The sequence below is a fragment of the Schistocerca americana genome, chromosome 8 (assembly GCF_021461395.2).
Source record: "Schistocerca americana isolate TAMUIC-IGC-003095 chromosome 8, iqSchAmer2.1, whole genome shotgun sequence".
NCBI lineage: Eukaryota > Metazoa > Arthropoda > Insecta > Orthoptera > Acrididae > Schistocerca > Schistocerca americana.
In genome coordinates this window covers 281,580,563-281,595,806 of record NC_060126.1, presented here as the reverse complement: position 1 = coordinate 281,595,806, position 15,244 = coordinate 281,580,563, and the positions used below count along the sequence as shown (strand labels likewise).

At 41.8% G+C, this 15,244-nt stretch overlaps 1 protein-coding gene across 1 annotated transcript in view; it reads right to left on the bottom strand.

Moving 5' to 3' along the window:
* Positions 1-8,029: 8,029 nt before the first annotated feature.
* Positions 8,030-15,244, bottom strand: part of LOC124545107 (pupal cuticle protein 36a-like) — a 13,391-nt gene continuing 6,176 nt past the window's right edge. Inside the window, exons 3-5 of the mRNA XM_047123922.1 lie at positions 13,269-13,631; positions 10,366-10,760; positions 8,030-8,689 (exon numbers count right to left, since the gene is read on the bottom strand). Coding sequence (XP_046979878.1) covers positions 8,592-8,689; positions 10,366-10,760; positions 13,269-13,631 — 856 coding nt within the window. The 3' untranslated portion in view covers positions 8,030-8,591. The remainder of the gene's footprint in view (positions 8,690-10,365; positions 10,761-13,268; positions 13,632-15,244) is intronic.

Sequence of the window (15,244 nt, the reverse complement as noted above, 5' to 3'; positions counted from 1 at the left end):
CCTTGTCTTCTTTCCATTTGACTTCATGGACCACTGCTATATTTAGATGAAGGCTTTGCATTTTTCTTTTAAGATTTTCTAGCTTCCCTACCATGTTCAAGTTTCTAAAATTCCATGCCGAGTCTCGCAGAACGTTACCCTTTTGTTAATTATTCACTCTTGTGCTCATGCCTCTACAACCGTCCAAATTTGCGGAAATGTTGCGGGTGTAGTATTCTGAGCACAAATTGGTCGGTCGATTGTGTCCAGTTTCGAGCGATCTGGGTGGCCCACAAATTGTCCTGAATGTTCTTTAAACCAATCACCAACAATTGTGCCTGCTGATGTGGCTCGTCGTCATCAACAAAAATTCCATCGTTGCTTTGGAACATGGAGTCCCGCTAATGACTGGTGACGGTTTTCAAGTAGACGAACGTAACCATTTACAGTCAATGAATGGTTCAGTTGGGCCAGAGAATCCAGTCCATTCCACGTTAACACTGCCCATCCCATTATGAAGTCACCACCAGCTACCACAGTACCTTGTTGATATCTTGGGTCCAAGCCATCGTGAAATCTGCACCAAACTCGAACCCTTCCATCAGCTCCTACCAACTGAAACTGGGACTCATATGACCTGGTCACTGTTTTCTAGTCGTCATGTGTCCAACCGATGTGGTCACGAGCCAGGAGAGGGGCTGCCCTGTCGTGCGGTTAGGAAATGCACTCAGGTCGCTAACTGCTACCATAGCCCATTAACGCCAGATTTCCCCGCACTGTCCTAACGAATATGTTCGTCGTATGTCCCAGATTGTTATCTGCCGTTTTCTCACTCAGTGTTGCTTGTCTGTTAGCACTGACAACTCTACGCAAACGCTCCTAAAGTGAAGGCCTGAAACGTGGTATTATCGGTACACTCTTTACATTGTGGATATGGAAATATTGAATTCCCAGACGATTTCATGCGGCTATAATCACCTGGTATAGCTTTTCACAGGAATCATTTGAGTCGAAATAATAGCTCCACCAATGCACTATGTTTTCATACCTTGTATACGTGATACCACACTACTGGCCATTAAAATTGCTACACCACGAAGATTCCGTGCTACAGATGCGAAATTTAACCAACACGAAGAAGACGCTGTGATACGCAAATGATTAGCTTTTCAGAGCATTTACACAAGGCTGGCGCCGGTGGCGACACCTACAACATGCTAACATCAGGAAAGTTTCCAACCGATTTCTCATACACATACAGCAGTTGACCGGCTTTCTCTGGTGAAACGTTGGTGTGATGCCTCGTGCAAGGTGGAGAAATGCGTACCATCACGTTTCCGACTTCGATAAAAGTCGGATTGTAGCCTATCGCGACTGCGGTTTATTGTATCGCAACATTGCTGCTCGCGTTGGTCGAGATCCAATGACTGTTAGCAGAATATGGAATCGGTGGGTTCAGGAGGGTAATACGGAACGCTGTGCTAGATCCCAACGGCCTCGTATCACTAACAGTCGAGATGACAGGCATCTTATCCGCATGGCTGTAGCGGATCGTGCAGCCACGTCTCGATCCCTGAGTCAACAGACAACAATCATCTGCAAGAACAGTTCGACGACGTTTGCAGCAGCATGGACTATCAGCTCGGAGACCATGGCTGCGGTTACTCATGACGCTGCATCACAGACAGGAGCGCTTGCGATGGTGTACTCAACGACGAACCTGGGTGGACGAATGGCAGAGCGTCGTTCTTTCGGATGAATCCAGGTTCTGTTTACAGCATCATGATGTGAACGCACATTGGAAGCGTGTATTCGTCATCGCCATACTGGCGTATCACCCGTCGTGATGGTATGGGGTGCCATTGGTTACACGTCTCGGTTACCTCTTATTCGCATTGACGGCACTTTGAACAGTGGAAGTTACATTTCAGAGGTGTTACGACCCGTGGCTCTACCCTTCATTCGGTCCCTGTGAAACCCTACATTTCAGCAGGATAATGCACGACCGCATGTTGCAGGTCCTGTACGGGCGTTTCTGGTTACAGAAAATGTTCCACTGCTGCCCCGCCCAGCACATTTTCCAAATCTCTGACCAATTGAAAAGTCTGGTCAATGGTGACCGAGCAACTGGCTCGTCACAGTACGCCGGTCAGTACTCTTGATGAACTGTGGTATCGTGTTGTTGCTGCATGGGCAGCTGTACCTGTAAACGCCATCCAAGCTCTGTTTGACTCAATGCCCAGGCGTATCAAGGCCGTTATTACGGCCAGAGGTGGTTGTTCTGGGTACTGATTTCTCGGGATCTATGCACCCAAATTGCATGAAAATGTAATCACATATCAGTTCTAGTATAATATAGTTGTCCAATGAATACCCGTTTACCATCTGCATTTCTTCATGGTGTAGCAATTTTAATGGTCAGTAGTGTACTACCATCTATGCATGTGCATATCGCTATCCCACGACATCTGTCACCTCAGCGTAGTTTGCGCGAATACTCTTACACGAAACACTTTCCGATAGTGAAAGTTAATTTCGTTTACTTGTAGAGATGTGATTCGAGCTCTATTAAAAATCTGATACTTTCATTAATGTTGCAGTTCTGTCTCGAGTAAAACTAGTAGTGCCACTTACTGTACTCGACATCAGGTGCTCACATTTTTGCAATATTTGTGTCTACGGTATACCGCATTCTGAAAAGTAATACTTCTGACACTAATAGGTGGTGGGAGTAGGAAAATGGTCTCAGAATGTTAAACGTTTTTAACTTCTGTGGAACGGTGTTTTTAATTTCATCTCATATATTCCCAAAACCTGCCTTTTCAACGCTGCTTTCGGGAAAAATAGTGAAAAACTTCCATCACTTACAGTTATTTCACAAACTGCTTGTCTAGTTTGAGCTTTTTTCGATATTTCAGCACTCTAGTGAGTCTGAATTTTTGTTTTAATTCCAATAACTGACAGACTGTAAAGTACTCGCCACGCTCTTTTCGAGACGGATGTAGCTTACTGAAATGCATTTGGCATCTTTGTTAACAGGAAACGCCGCACCGCACTGCAGCAGTTGTCTAAAGGCACAGAGCCGTCGTGGTATCTATCCCACCTTTGGAGGTTAGAAGCTAACGTAATTCATAACTAGAATAATTTTAACCTAACCTACCCTCCTTGACTCCACCAAAAACGGACGGAGGAGATCGGTCACACCGTGACAAAGCTGTCGGCCGATGTTGCGCGCGCTCGTGAGTTGTCAGCGCTGCAAGACAAGCGATAAAATATCCCCCCTCGCACTTCTATTAAGCCTGCAATAGCGGCGCTATACAACACTCTGCCTCTCAGGTAAGCGACAAACATTACGTAGCTCACGGCTACGGCTACGGTACATCTTACAACATTAATGCCGCTGTAAGTATTTTTGTTTGTTATTGAGCAAGAAAAACAGGCTGTTAACAAGCACGTAACGTCAGCTGACGTTCATGGATTCATCTGTGTGTTTAGATGCATACTATCATAACACACAGCTGAGAATATCTGGTCGCACGAATACTTGATTCGGGCTCTATTAAAAATCTGATACTCTCAGCAAAGATGCAGTTCTGGCTCGAATAAAACTAAAAGTGACATTTCATATACTCGACACCGGTTGATTACACGAATGCAACATTTAGGTTTGGGACCACTGTTTTAGAACTTACCGGAATGTTTCCCCGGTTAGAAAGAGGCGTCCGCCCTTTTACAGCCCTCTGATTTGCTTATCAGCCTCAGCCATTTAAGAGGCGCCAGAGATTGGTCATTTGACACCCTTCCATAAAGAACTTTCTCTGGACGCTGCGTCTGCGACAAGTTGAGAATTTTTTCACGAGCAGTCGGAGAGTACACACTTTCCTCATTACGTGTTAAGTCAGATTAAAAATTTTATACGTCGCACTCAAATCTAAAAGTCAGATTAAAAATTTTATACGTCGCACTCAAATCTGGCGGTATCAGCAGCCTCATGTGAAGGGGGTGATTCATGTAACTCGTTTTTACTTTTGTGTGCGAAGTTTAATTCTTTCTTATGGTACTTACTATGGAACTATCATGAATTTTAGTTCTGCGTGGCCTTGAAATAAGTCGCTATGAAATGGGTAGGTAATTGAACACTAGTTCTCTTTCGCAATTCTCAGTAGCGGCTAGGTGGTCATAGTATAAATTCCCTTTGCTCTAAAGTAAATTTGAGCGAATTTTACGATTTTTCTCTTGCTGTTGTGTCACATGCCACGTGGTCATCGGTCATTCAAACTTTTATTGTAATCTCCCTTGCTAGAAGGATCTTAGGCCCACAAGTCTGTCGAACCCTAGTATTGTAGTTTGGGTCGATGTATGGCCTCTCTTGTTAATTCGTACCTCTCTGGAACGCCCATGTGAGTGCATGATCGTATATTATTTCTGAAGTATATCATTTTCCCAAACGTATGAAGAGGCTGCTTGTGCTGAATTCCAGTGTTAAATAACATGATCCATTCCATCTTTGTATGTAACCGGCTGAAGTAGAACACGGTTCTCTACGTCTTTGCTTTTGTCAAATCCATTAACAAACATTGTAAAAAATGATAATTTTTCTGAACACAGATACCTTGTCATTTAAAACTGTTTCGTTTCCTTTCCCTCAGAGAGATTTAGTAATTATCTTAGGACTTACCAAAGATAATGCAAAGTTAGGAGGTAAATAGTTCTTAGTGTATGCGTTTCGTTTCTGTTGTTGCTTTTATTCCTTTGGGTTAGATAATTCAATAAATTTATGGCCTAGAGCTTTGCGTTAATAAATCGTGATCTTGTACGACTGTCGCACGTATAGTGATAGACTTATCCGCCCACGAGGAGAGAAATGACCAATGAAAACTTACCCAGGGTACTAACTTGAATAAAGTGTCCCTCATTTCCGTAGCAGTGTGCACGGTTTCGTAAAAAATACACAGCAGTATCAACAACAAATTAATGTACCCCCTTCCTCTTTTACAATGACGAGAAGAGGGGATGGAATGACAAGTCATGATTAAGACATCGAGGAATAGCTTCCATGGCACTTGAGGGGCTGTATAGGGTAAAAATTGTAGACTAAAACGTATACTGAAATACGTCTATCAAACAGCTGAGAACGACATGTGCAAGTGCTTCACTGTGGTGAAGAAATTGGCACAGGAGAAGAATTCGTTACCTACCGCATCTAGCCAGTCCAATGACTGATGACCCTCCAAACCCTCCCCACCCCAAAAAAGAAGAAACCTAAGAAGACTAAGATTTTTCGATGGCGTAGCATCCGGCACCCATGTAATTTCCAGTATAGAAATATAATTTGTTCATCGCCAGTACTTAGTGTTTCACCATTCATGTCTTTTTGATGATGCCAGTACTACTGTCGGGGCATCACCGCAACTCATTAAGGGTTACCTATAATCAACATTCAAGAGATTTCTACTATTAGTTATAATTTAGCATTGGTCTTTAAAACTGTAACATTTCCTATAAAATTAGCGGAGTACTCAGATTAAACAGGTCTGCAAAAAATATTTTTTGACAGTTGTTTGAAATTTGACAACTGACATGTATGTACTTATAAACGATGATTTCAAAAATGCAATCCATTTTTTTCTATCGCGGCAGGTTTTCTCACAAAAAAGGAGTATTTATGGATATAATAACAAAATGTATGACATTTATCACATTTTTTCCTACGTTATAAAATATTATTTTATTTATAAATCATGTTCTAAACTACATTTCCAGTACACTTACATTTCTCTTTAAGCTCATAAGTCCTTAACGCTTTCGTTTCTGTCGAAGCTTCTTTTATTGCTTTTCCGGCTGTGGACTCGTTGGGGATCATCTCTTTTTTTCATCCTGCAGTAGTTCACTATCATGTTGACGTTACATCTTCCTTGATATCTTCTTTCCATTTCTTTAATATCTTGGTGGAATATTTCGTCCTGCTCTTCACTTATATGCGGGGCAATGTGGCTGAGCGGTTCTAGGCGCTTCAGTCTGGAACCGCACGACCACTACGGTCGCAGGCTCGAATCCTGTCTCGGGCATGGATGTGTGTGATGTCCTTAGGTTAGTTAGGTTTAAGTAGTTCTAAGTTCTAGGGGACTGATGACCTCAGATTTTAAGTCCCATAGTGCTCAGGGCCATTTAAATCTTCACTTATGTCACCAAAGTTTGCAGTGAATAAATCAGGATGTGAGTGGAGAAAATGAACTTTAACGCTCATGTTACAGCCCAGCCAGTTTCTTACAGTTATCGATCATGTCTACGACGATTGTCTCTTAGTTTGGATCTGGATCTCTTTTGTTTCCTAGGAAACCGGTAACAACTAATTTAATAAAACTGTCTATGCTGCCTTTTCTTTTGTTTCCACTTTGTCCACAGAGTTGGAATCTATTGATAGTTTCCTAATGTCTGGTACGACAAAGATTCCTTCTTTTAGCTTTGTCTCGGATGAAAGAGGAAATGCCCACAAAGATATCTGAAACACTCCCCTTCTTTTGGCAAGGCCTTAACAAATTATTTCATCATCCCCAACTTAATGGGATCCACAGGGGTTTCCTCTCAACACTTTTAACCCCTAACTGTAAAGTTTTTCTCAAGGGCCAAGCTTTTTTATGTAGTGTTGCTTTCTATCTCTACCGTCCAGTTCACAGAAAAAGCAAGGGAACTTTGTATAGCCACTTTGTTGACCAAGCAACATTGAAATCACTTTTAAGTCACCACAAAGTGTCGATTTGTGGTCTGAATAGCAAAGTTTGCTTAAAACCAGTTCAACGTTTTCGTAACATTATTTCAAGTGAACCGAGTGTCAAACTGGTATAGAGGCACACTTCTTGTCGTTGTGCAGAAGTACTGCTTTAAGGCCTCTTTTTGAAGTCTCCACTCATCAGGAGCATATTCTATTTTGAAACGTGCCATAAGTCCAGGAACATCGCTGCCAAACGCCGGGTCACCTTCTTGAGAGGAGAAAGATACAAACACCTTTTCCCTCGATCGATAAAATGAAAATGATGTACCCGGAGCCAACATATGTTTATCTTTCAAACTAGATCCTAGAACCTCTGCCGATTATTTAGAAAGGCCTAGGTCAGTTCAGACTGTGAGAATGGAATGGGATCGGTTGTGCCAGGATCATAGTAATCTCTGTCTTCTTCACTATCGCCTTGCTGAGCCAATACCTCGTGATCATCTATATCATCCAAAGAATCTGGAGGAGAGGGTATTGGTACTTCAGGTCCACGAGGAACAGGGCGAATGGCTGATTGAATGTTAGGGTAAGAAATATCCTTTTCGTTTTTCAAATTGAAACCTCGTACTTTGCAAGAACCAAAATAAGAGTAATCACTATCATTTTTGGGCTCCTTCTAAACCATTGCTATTCCAAACCATTGCCTCAGTTCTTTAACATACACTGAACAAGCATTGTGTGGGGCCCAAGGCGTATCTTGATCGCCTGACTTTATACCAAAAAGACGAAATATACTTTTCCAACAAAATCGGAAATGTTTTTTTTTTGCTTTTTAACTGTATAATTACCACAAATATAGCAGAAGCAATCGGGCTTGTTTATACATCCTCTGGTAGCCATTGTCCATTGTCCATAAAACAACTTCACAACACAAGAAAACAGTCGCTACTTTAAAGCACTAATAGGAACAACACGAACAGCACAGAGTGAAGAGGTACTGTGAACTGAAGGACAATAGCAGAAGCTCATTGCTTGGTGTGACATAAGTGTACGTGATGGAATTTTTTCACTCTTTTTCCCGAAAAAGACTATAAAAATCGCGTAATAAATTTGAAAAATTTTTTATGTCGCAGACTTGTGTTATTAGATATATCATCACCTAAGTTCTGTCACTCCTTCCTAGGTTCTAACCGTGATACGACAACGTGAAGCATTCGAGTCCAACTTAAAAATTCCTTCAGAAGGAAATGTTTACCTTTGATAGCCAGGAAGGCTTGGTTTCGTATGGCTTTTGAGCTTCAAGGTTTTAGTGTGGTGAAGAAAAAAAACAACTTGTGGTATATATTTAAAACAACATTTATTACAAAACATATTTTTTTACATAGGTTTTTTTCACTTTTGCATCACAGAAATAAATAGTTTTTTTATGGGCACAGAACACGAGTTGCTGGTCGCGAACTTTGCCACGCACAATGCCATTGTCGTCATAAGTTTTACTGTCTGAACATTGCAGTATAAAATAGAAAAGGAGTAAGAAATAATTTAAGATATTTACAAGTGATGTTTTCGCAAGATAGAAATAGTCAGTAGGAGCACCAAAATATTGTCACAGCGCTCTAAATCTTGAAGTATTTTCCGCTGTGCACTAATATTTAGAAGGTAGAAGGACACAACGAGAAGGCTTTCGACTGTGGTGTGTTGCCTTTAAGTTCCACTAAGACATCAGTGAATTCGTCAGGTATACTTGTCAGAGTCCGTGCAGTCGATACAGTGGCAAAAGAAGTCCACGTTCATGTGTGAAAGTACTAGGTGGGCAGTGGACTGAGGCACTGGCTATGTCCAGCTAGGTGAGACAAGAGAGCGTGTTGGACATCCAGGCCAGCTGGAAACCTCCAGACGCTTACTTGCCAGGGTTAGGGTAGGAGTAACCGCTGGTCGCCGAGTAGCTGGGCAGGGCACCGGGCCGGCCAGCTCCAGCACCGGGCCGTCCGAAGACTCCTGGAAAAAAAGACGCAGAGGCTTCCGTCACAAACAACATCGCTTCTCACGAATCATTCAAAATTCTTTCGATCCGGCAAGTTAACCTGGAATTCAATTTACTCTGGAGCATGTGAATTGTATCCTATCGTTAAGAATTAAAGCCATAAATAATGGGAGATACTTAAACTAGAAATTTTATATTTCAATCAGCTTCTGGACTGGTTTTACGAGCTTTACTGGGCTCTTCTCTAAGTGAGGTATCGTTGTGTTTAATACTTCTCTAGTAAGTTGGAGAAGACTAGTTCGAATTCCAGGCTGGTCATTGTCTTTTAGACCAATCTGACAGAGTTTTGGTAATTTCCCACAATCTCGTAAGTAGCTACAGAACTTATGTTACACGTGTGTCTGCCACGACAGTACGATATGGAGACTGCATCAGAGTAATACATGTCTTCTAATTAATATAGTTCTTTCTTAAGTTTGTATTTGTCAAATTCATCTCCTACATCAACTACATTCCGTTGTCGACAGTGGAAAAAGTAACTGTTTACAAGTATTTTTGCGTAATTGGATAACACAAGAATTTACACAATTATTCATAACCTAGTTAACAACGTATTATTGTGATTTTGCGTAAACTGTAGATGTGATGATGGGAGTGAGCTGGTCTGTTATACCTCATTCCATCTGTTTTTGCTCCAGGTAGGAGATACTATGGGCCAAAACAAGGAAAAAGCTATCCAGTAAACATGTCTCCAACTTGCACTCATGAAGAGCTTTGAATACTTGTTCAGTAGAAGAGACGTGTTTCACAGTAGCAAAAACGAAAATTGCTTCGAATAATTTTTCTTATCGTATGACCTACCTCCCGGGTTATCCTCTATAGAATGAACGAAAACGCAGTATACCAACAATTCAATTGCATCTGTAAATAACACAGATATAAAGGCCTTCAAAGGGAAGGGTCCAGTCAGATCGATAATAATAGTAATAGAGAAAATTCTACACCAATTATTCCACTTTACTTACCTAGGATGTGATTTTAGTTCATGATCAAGACATTGAGAAGAAGGTTAATAAATTTCAGTTATGTGCATGACAATCGGAAAATATTTGGAATGCAAAACAAGGAAGAAAACACACGCTAAATTTCATGAAGTTGTGATTGCACCTGGTCTTTTATATGGTTCCGAATCATGGACAGTAACAAAAACAGGAAAATCACGTGTACAGCCAGTAGAGAAGAAGTTCATGAGATATGTAAGGGGCTTTAGTAAAATAGATAGAATAAGGAATGAAACAATAAGATCAATCTAAATTTCTTTTCAGTTAATGACAAGATAGAAAATAACGGGACGAATTATCATGTTGATTGCATGATAAGAAAAAGACTGCCAAAGATTAATGATTTATCGGACGACTGGAAACAGAGAACTAGGTAGATGGTGTAAGAGATGTAAGAATGACAGCGACTGAAACAGGTGAGTATGACATACTCGTTAGAAGGATAATACAGTGTTGAGGGTTGTCACCATAATGAACTGCTCGCCTTAAATTTAGTGATCAGCAGTACACCCACGTACTGTTCCATCAAAGGAACTCTTCATCTCAGCTTGTAAGAGGCGGGAGCTAAGGAGAGGTGGTTTCCGAATGGTAACAATGAAGTGAACCAGAACAGACTTTTATTAACTTACCAGCACCAGGGACACTGCCAGCTCCTGGGCGACCCCCAAAGACACCACCAGCACCAGCAACACCACGGAAGCCTGTACCAGCTCCAGTTCCAGCGCCACCGGCACCACTGTAGTCGCCACCGACAACTCCTCCAGCCCGGATGGCAGCAGCCTCCTCAGCGGCATTCTGCTCCAGAGAGCGAAGGATCTCCTCGGGGATTGGTGGCGGAGTGGGGAGGTGGGCACCCTGCGGCTGGAAGCCATTCTCATCGGCGGTGTAGGTGACGGTGTATTGCGCGCCGTCGTCTCCAGTGTATGTGTAGCGGCCCTGCACGGTCTCCGCCTCAGCATCAGGAATTCCGGCATTCTTCAGGTAGCCCTGCTCGTCCTGGGCGATGCCGTTTCCAGTCTCGTAACTGGGAAAATAAGAACGAGGTGAGGACGTAGTGTCATTGAAGCGATCAAGAGAATGCTTCTAATGATCTGATATTAGTCGTTTGGCATACCCAGAGTAGCTTATTAGGCGCTGGAAACCCTCAGACTGTGTGTGTGCGTGTATGTTTCTGTGTATGTGGTAGAGGTGGCACATATTGCCAAGTAGTTCTATTTCATTATCAGATATTACGCACTATTGGTCACATACGTTAACATCCTGCTTCTCTATTCGGAGAGTTTCAGGGAGGATCAACAGCCCCGGATCGAATTTGTCAGACAGATTAACGACGAGGGCCAGTGCGATAGTCAACTTGGATGTGCTTTTAGGCGGTTTTTCGCATCTAATTGGTGAATGCTGGGCTGGTACCCACGGGAAAGGGATGGCGACGAGACACGAATCAGTCCGCCAGATTAACGACGAGGGCCAGTGGTACAACCAACTTGATTATTTCTTTTTTGTGGTTTTCCACATCCAAATAGGTGAATACCGGGCTTGTTCCCAAGGTGAAGGACTGTCGAAAGGACATTGTCAGAGCCAATAATTAACATGCTTATCCCGAAACAATATAGGATAAGGGCCAATAAAAATACGAAAATGTTCAAATTATCAAATTCTGTGGGATCATGCGAGCTACAGCTAATTGTTATAGAACCATACGGTGTATGTTTCACATAATTCTGATTAGAAAATTTATGAACAACTGAATCAAAGAACTAATAAATCATGAAAAAGACTATAGTGAGTATAAGAATCAAAACACATTACAGAGAAAAATTCTGAACAACTGCGAGAAGCCCCTGTACGGAATAGAAGTGGGGTGGCACAATGTTACCTTTCAACATACATCTGAGAGCTGGGGTCTTACTACTCAGTTTTTCTTCCAGTTCTGCTGGAAGCCTGTTGCAAACGACACCTGACGGATAGTGCTATACAAGTGTATATTGTATTTTTCCATCTGCTGTTTACCGATTACATATTATAGGCTCCTCTAAATTTTCCCATATTGCAAACAACAACTCACATAATGATATACACGCACAGGGAAAGCAGAGCCAGAATTCCAAGACATATCAAAAACTGTAGAAAGGAAGTACGCCTCCTGACACCGCGGGTGTCTGACCCTCTTCTTGAGCATGGATTGTCTTCGTGATTGCACTGATCCGTCCCAATATGTAATACAAATGTATCTTTCCTTGTTCCAAAACAGTTATATACCGAGCGAGGTGGCGGAGTGGTTAGACACTGGACTCGCATTCGCGAGGACGACGGTTCAATCCCGCGTCCGGCCATCCTGATTTAGGTTTTCCGTGATTTCCCTAAATCGCTCCAGGCAAATTCCGGGATGGTTCCTTTCAAAGGGCACGGCCGACTTCCTTCCCCGTCCTTCCCTAATCCGATGAGACCGATGACCTCGCTGTCTGGTCTCCTTCCCCAAAACAACCAACCAAAACAGTTATAGCGAGAACTATAGATGTTGTGGAATCACAGACTGGTACCGGACACTTTTACATTTAATTTCTTTTTGTGTAACTGTTAAGCGTCTTACATAAGAATTATTAGTATGTTGGAGAATGATTTTCATACGGTATCTTCCCTCTGCAACTATAGTAAAAATCTTATAGACGTATAAAAGATGTCTCAAACGATTTACTGTACTGGAAAGTAGACCTATGTTGGCCACTTCTGACTGCATTAACAAATTATTTTGCATGGGACAAACTAAAAATGAGCAATAAATGCATAATTAATATCTAATTATTGTGTTCACGATCAGCTAACTAACTTGTGAAATGAGTTCTATTTTCTGTCAGTATCACGCATATTCAGCATGGTACTGCGTGAATGTAGCATACGATTTAACCCCAAAGTCTCTCACAACGCAATTCTACTATCAGCTTTCTCAGGGCACTGCCCTTTTCAAATCTCAATGAGAATTCTGAGCTTTCTACAATAACCTCCATTATTTCCATCAATAACAAAGCAGTAGGCTCTTGAAAAAGGAACAGATTCAGAAAGATGTATGTGACGCCACTGAGAGCAGAATTTGCATTGGCATAAAAGATGAAAGGCCATTCATAGCGTCTTTGTTTTTATCACGATATCAAATATGGTGTTAACTACTGTAGACCGAAGTTCCCGCTTCCACACTCACTGCTTTAACTCTCACTGTATCTCACCTAAATCTGATGATACTGATTCAAATTTCCACAACCTCTCTGATGACAGAGCCCCATTGGATTGAAGTTTGGGCTAGAAAGTGTGTCCGCTGAAATAAGATTTCGTACTTATCTTAATGCCTATCTGGAGTAACAGCAGATTCTTTCTGAGATCCCTCTCCTTGATGTGTTGCTTATTGCTAATATAGCAGCAAAAATTATTCTGCTGAAAAATGTGTTTGAAAGATAACAAATGAAGGTTTGAAATGTGAATTAATTTGGTTCAGTTTCTGTGTGTGTGTGTGAATACTGTAGCCTCATGAAAAACTTACCTGAAAGCGTAGCTTCCATCGCCATTGTTGACATTTTCGTATCGGAGGATGGGAATGACTGGTCCACTTGGAGCACTGGCGCCTGGGATGAATCTGCCAGCACCACCACCAAGACCAGCGGCTGCACCTCGGCCAGCACCAAGACCAGCGCCTCCAAGGCCACCTCGGCCAGCACCGAGACCGGCGCCTCCGAGTCCACCAAGACCTCCAAGACCGGCGCCAGTCCCTGCACCTCCCAGACCAGCACCAAGGCCGCCTCGTCCAGCACCAAGACCTCCTCGGCCTGCACCACCAAGACCACCAGGACCACCGAGACCTCCAGGTCCTCCTAAGCCAGCACCACCGAGACCAGCTCCTCCGAAACTGTAAAATCACACAGGTGTGAAATTTCATGGAAATAATACTATAAAGAATAGCCATCTCACGCCAGAAATATTTACAGAGCCACTACATTTTCAAAGTGGATCACTAGTTATATATATTCAGGCCTTCCTACAATGTGACACAAACAGTTCGTTTGAGGACCTACCACTATCAAGAAACGTAGAGGTCAGTGTAATTACAATTTCCTATGAGTACAATATAATACATGTAATTCACTTGACAAATAAAAAGATTCCATTACCGTCCTGACATCGAAACTGAAAACTTGATAGTCGGCTCCTTTATTTTACATGTATCATGCAAGCCTGTATTTCAAAACAATATGGACTTGATGTTTTCAACATAAATACTTTCTGCACTCGTTACTAATGCCGGTAGCACAATGAAATTGCGGTGCCTGCATCGTAGTAAAACCTATAGTTACTACCAGTGACGTACCTAAAACCCGAATGTTCACAAAGGTAAGGTATTTTTTCCGTTTCGCTTTTGGGGTTTCCCACTCGTGTTTATACAAGGTGAAAACGATGACGTTTATATTCTACCACAGTGATCTAAATGAAGTTGAGACGAAGGAATTGATGACATTTGTGGTGTATCAAATGAGCAAACAGACTCAAACCGGTCTACAAAAGGTACCTAAGCTACAGCACAAGCAACGCCACATGATATTTTGGTTAAAGTAGTTCTTGAATATTAAAAACCCCTTGTTGTGCTATTTATAATATGGATAGCTGGTATCTGTGATTATTTTACTTCAAAATATTGTGAATTTTAACAGCACAAATAAGGCTTTTGTTTGTCTGCCCTTGTTGCTACAAATCTACTGTGCTGGTGAGGGTTACGTTTATGGTGAACTGTGAATGTAATTAGTTCTTGTATAAGTCTTCTTTCTTTCATAATGCCCGCGGGAAAATTGAAGTTAATAATGTTGACAACCCAGCCTCGAAGGCGAGAGACAGTTGTCATGTGAGCGGGTGACGTGCTTCCTTGAATGTGTGTGTGTCTGTGTATTGTCTAATTTAGAAGAAGGGCTTTTCGCCGAAAGCTCAGATGTTTAGCAGTCTTCTTGTTGTGCCTCAACTTCTCCACTATGCGGTGTGTAGCACTCTATGCTATTCATATTACTGCCATTATTCCATCCTGGATTCACCATTGTTTAACGTTAACCAAGTAGTCGACTAAGCTGTAGGTATTGTGCATCCGCTGTAGCTTAGATAGACCTTGAAAGTCTTATAGGCGACAAGTGTCCTACATAAAATTTGTTCGTCTCGACTTCCCTTTACACCACTGTGATACTTTCCAGTTATCTTTTCTACTCTGAACAGAATTTGCAATAATTTCTTGTTTTTCATGCAGAAGCTGCTTGATCTGAAAGATGGAATTTACTCATGTTTAATGTCTGTACGTGAGTGTGAAAATAATTTTAATGACAAATATATATGCAAAGAAAAGCTCGTTCTCTAAGTAAATCTTTTCTCCCATCCAACTTGAGTATCAACTAATGCCGCATTAAAAAAGGCTATGGCACTGCAATAATATATTTGATATTTCACTATCTGATCATTACATGCAAAATTTCAATTACATTCTGC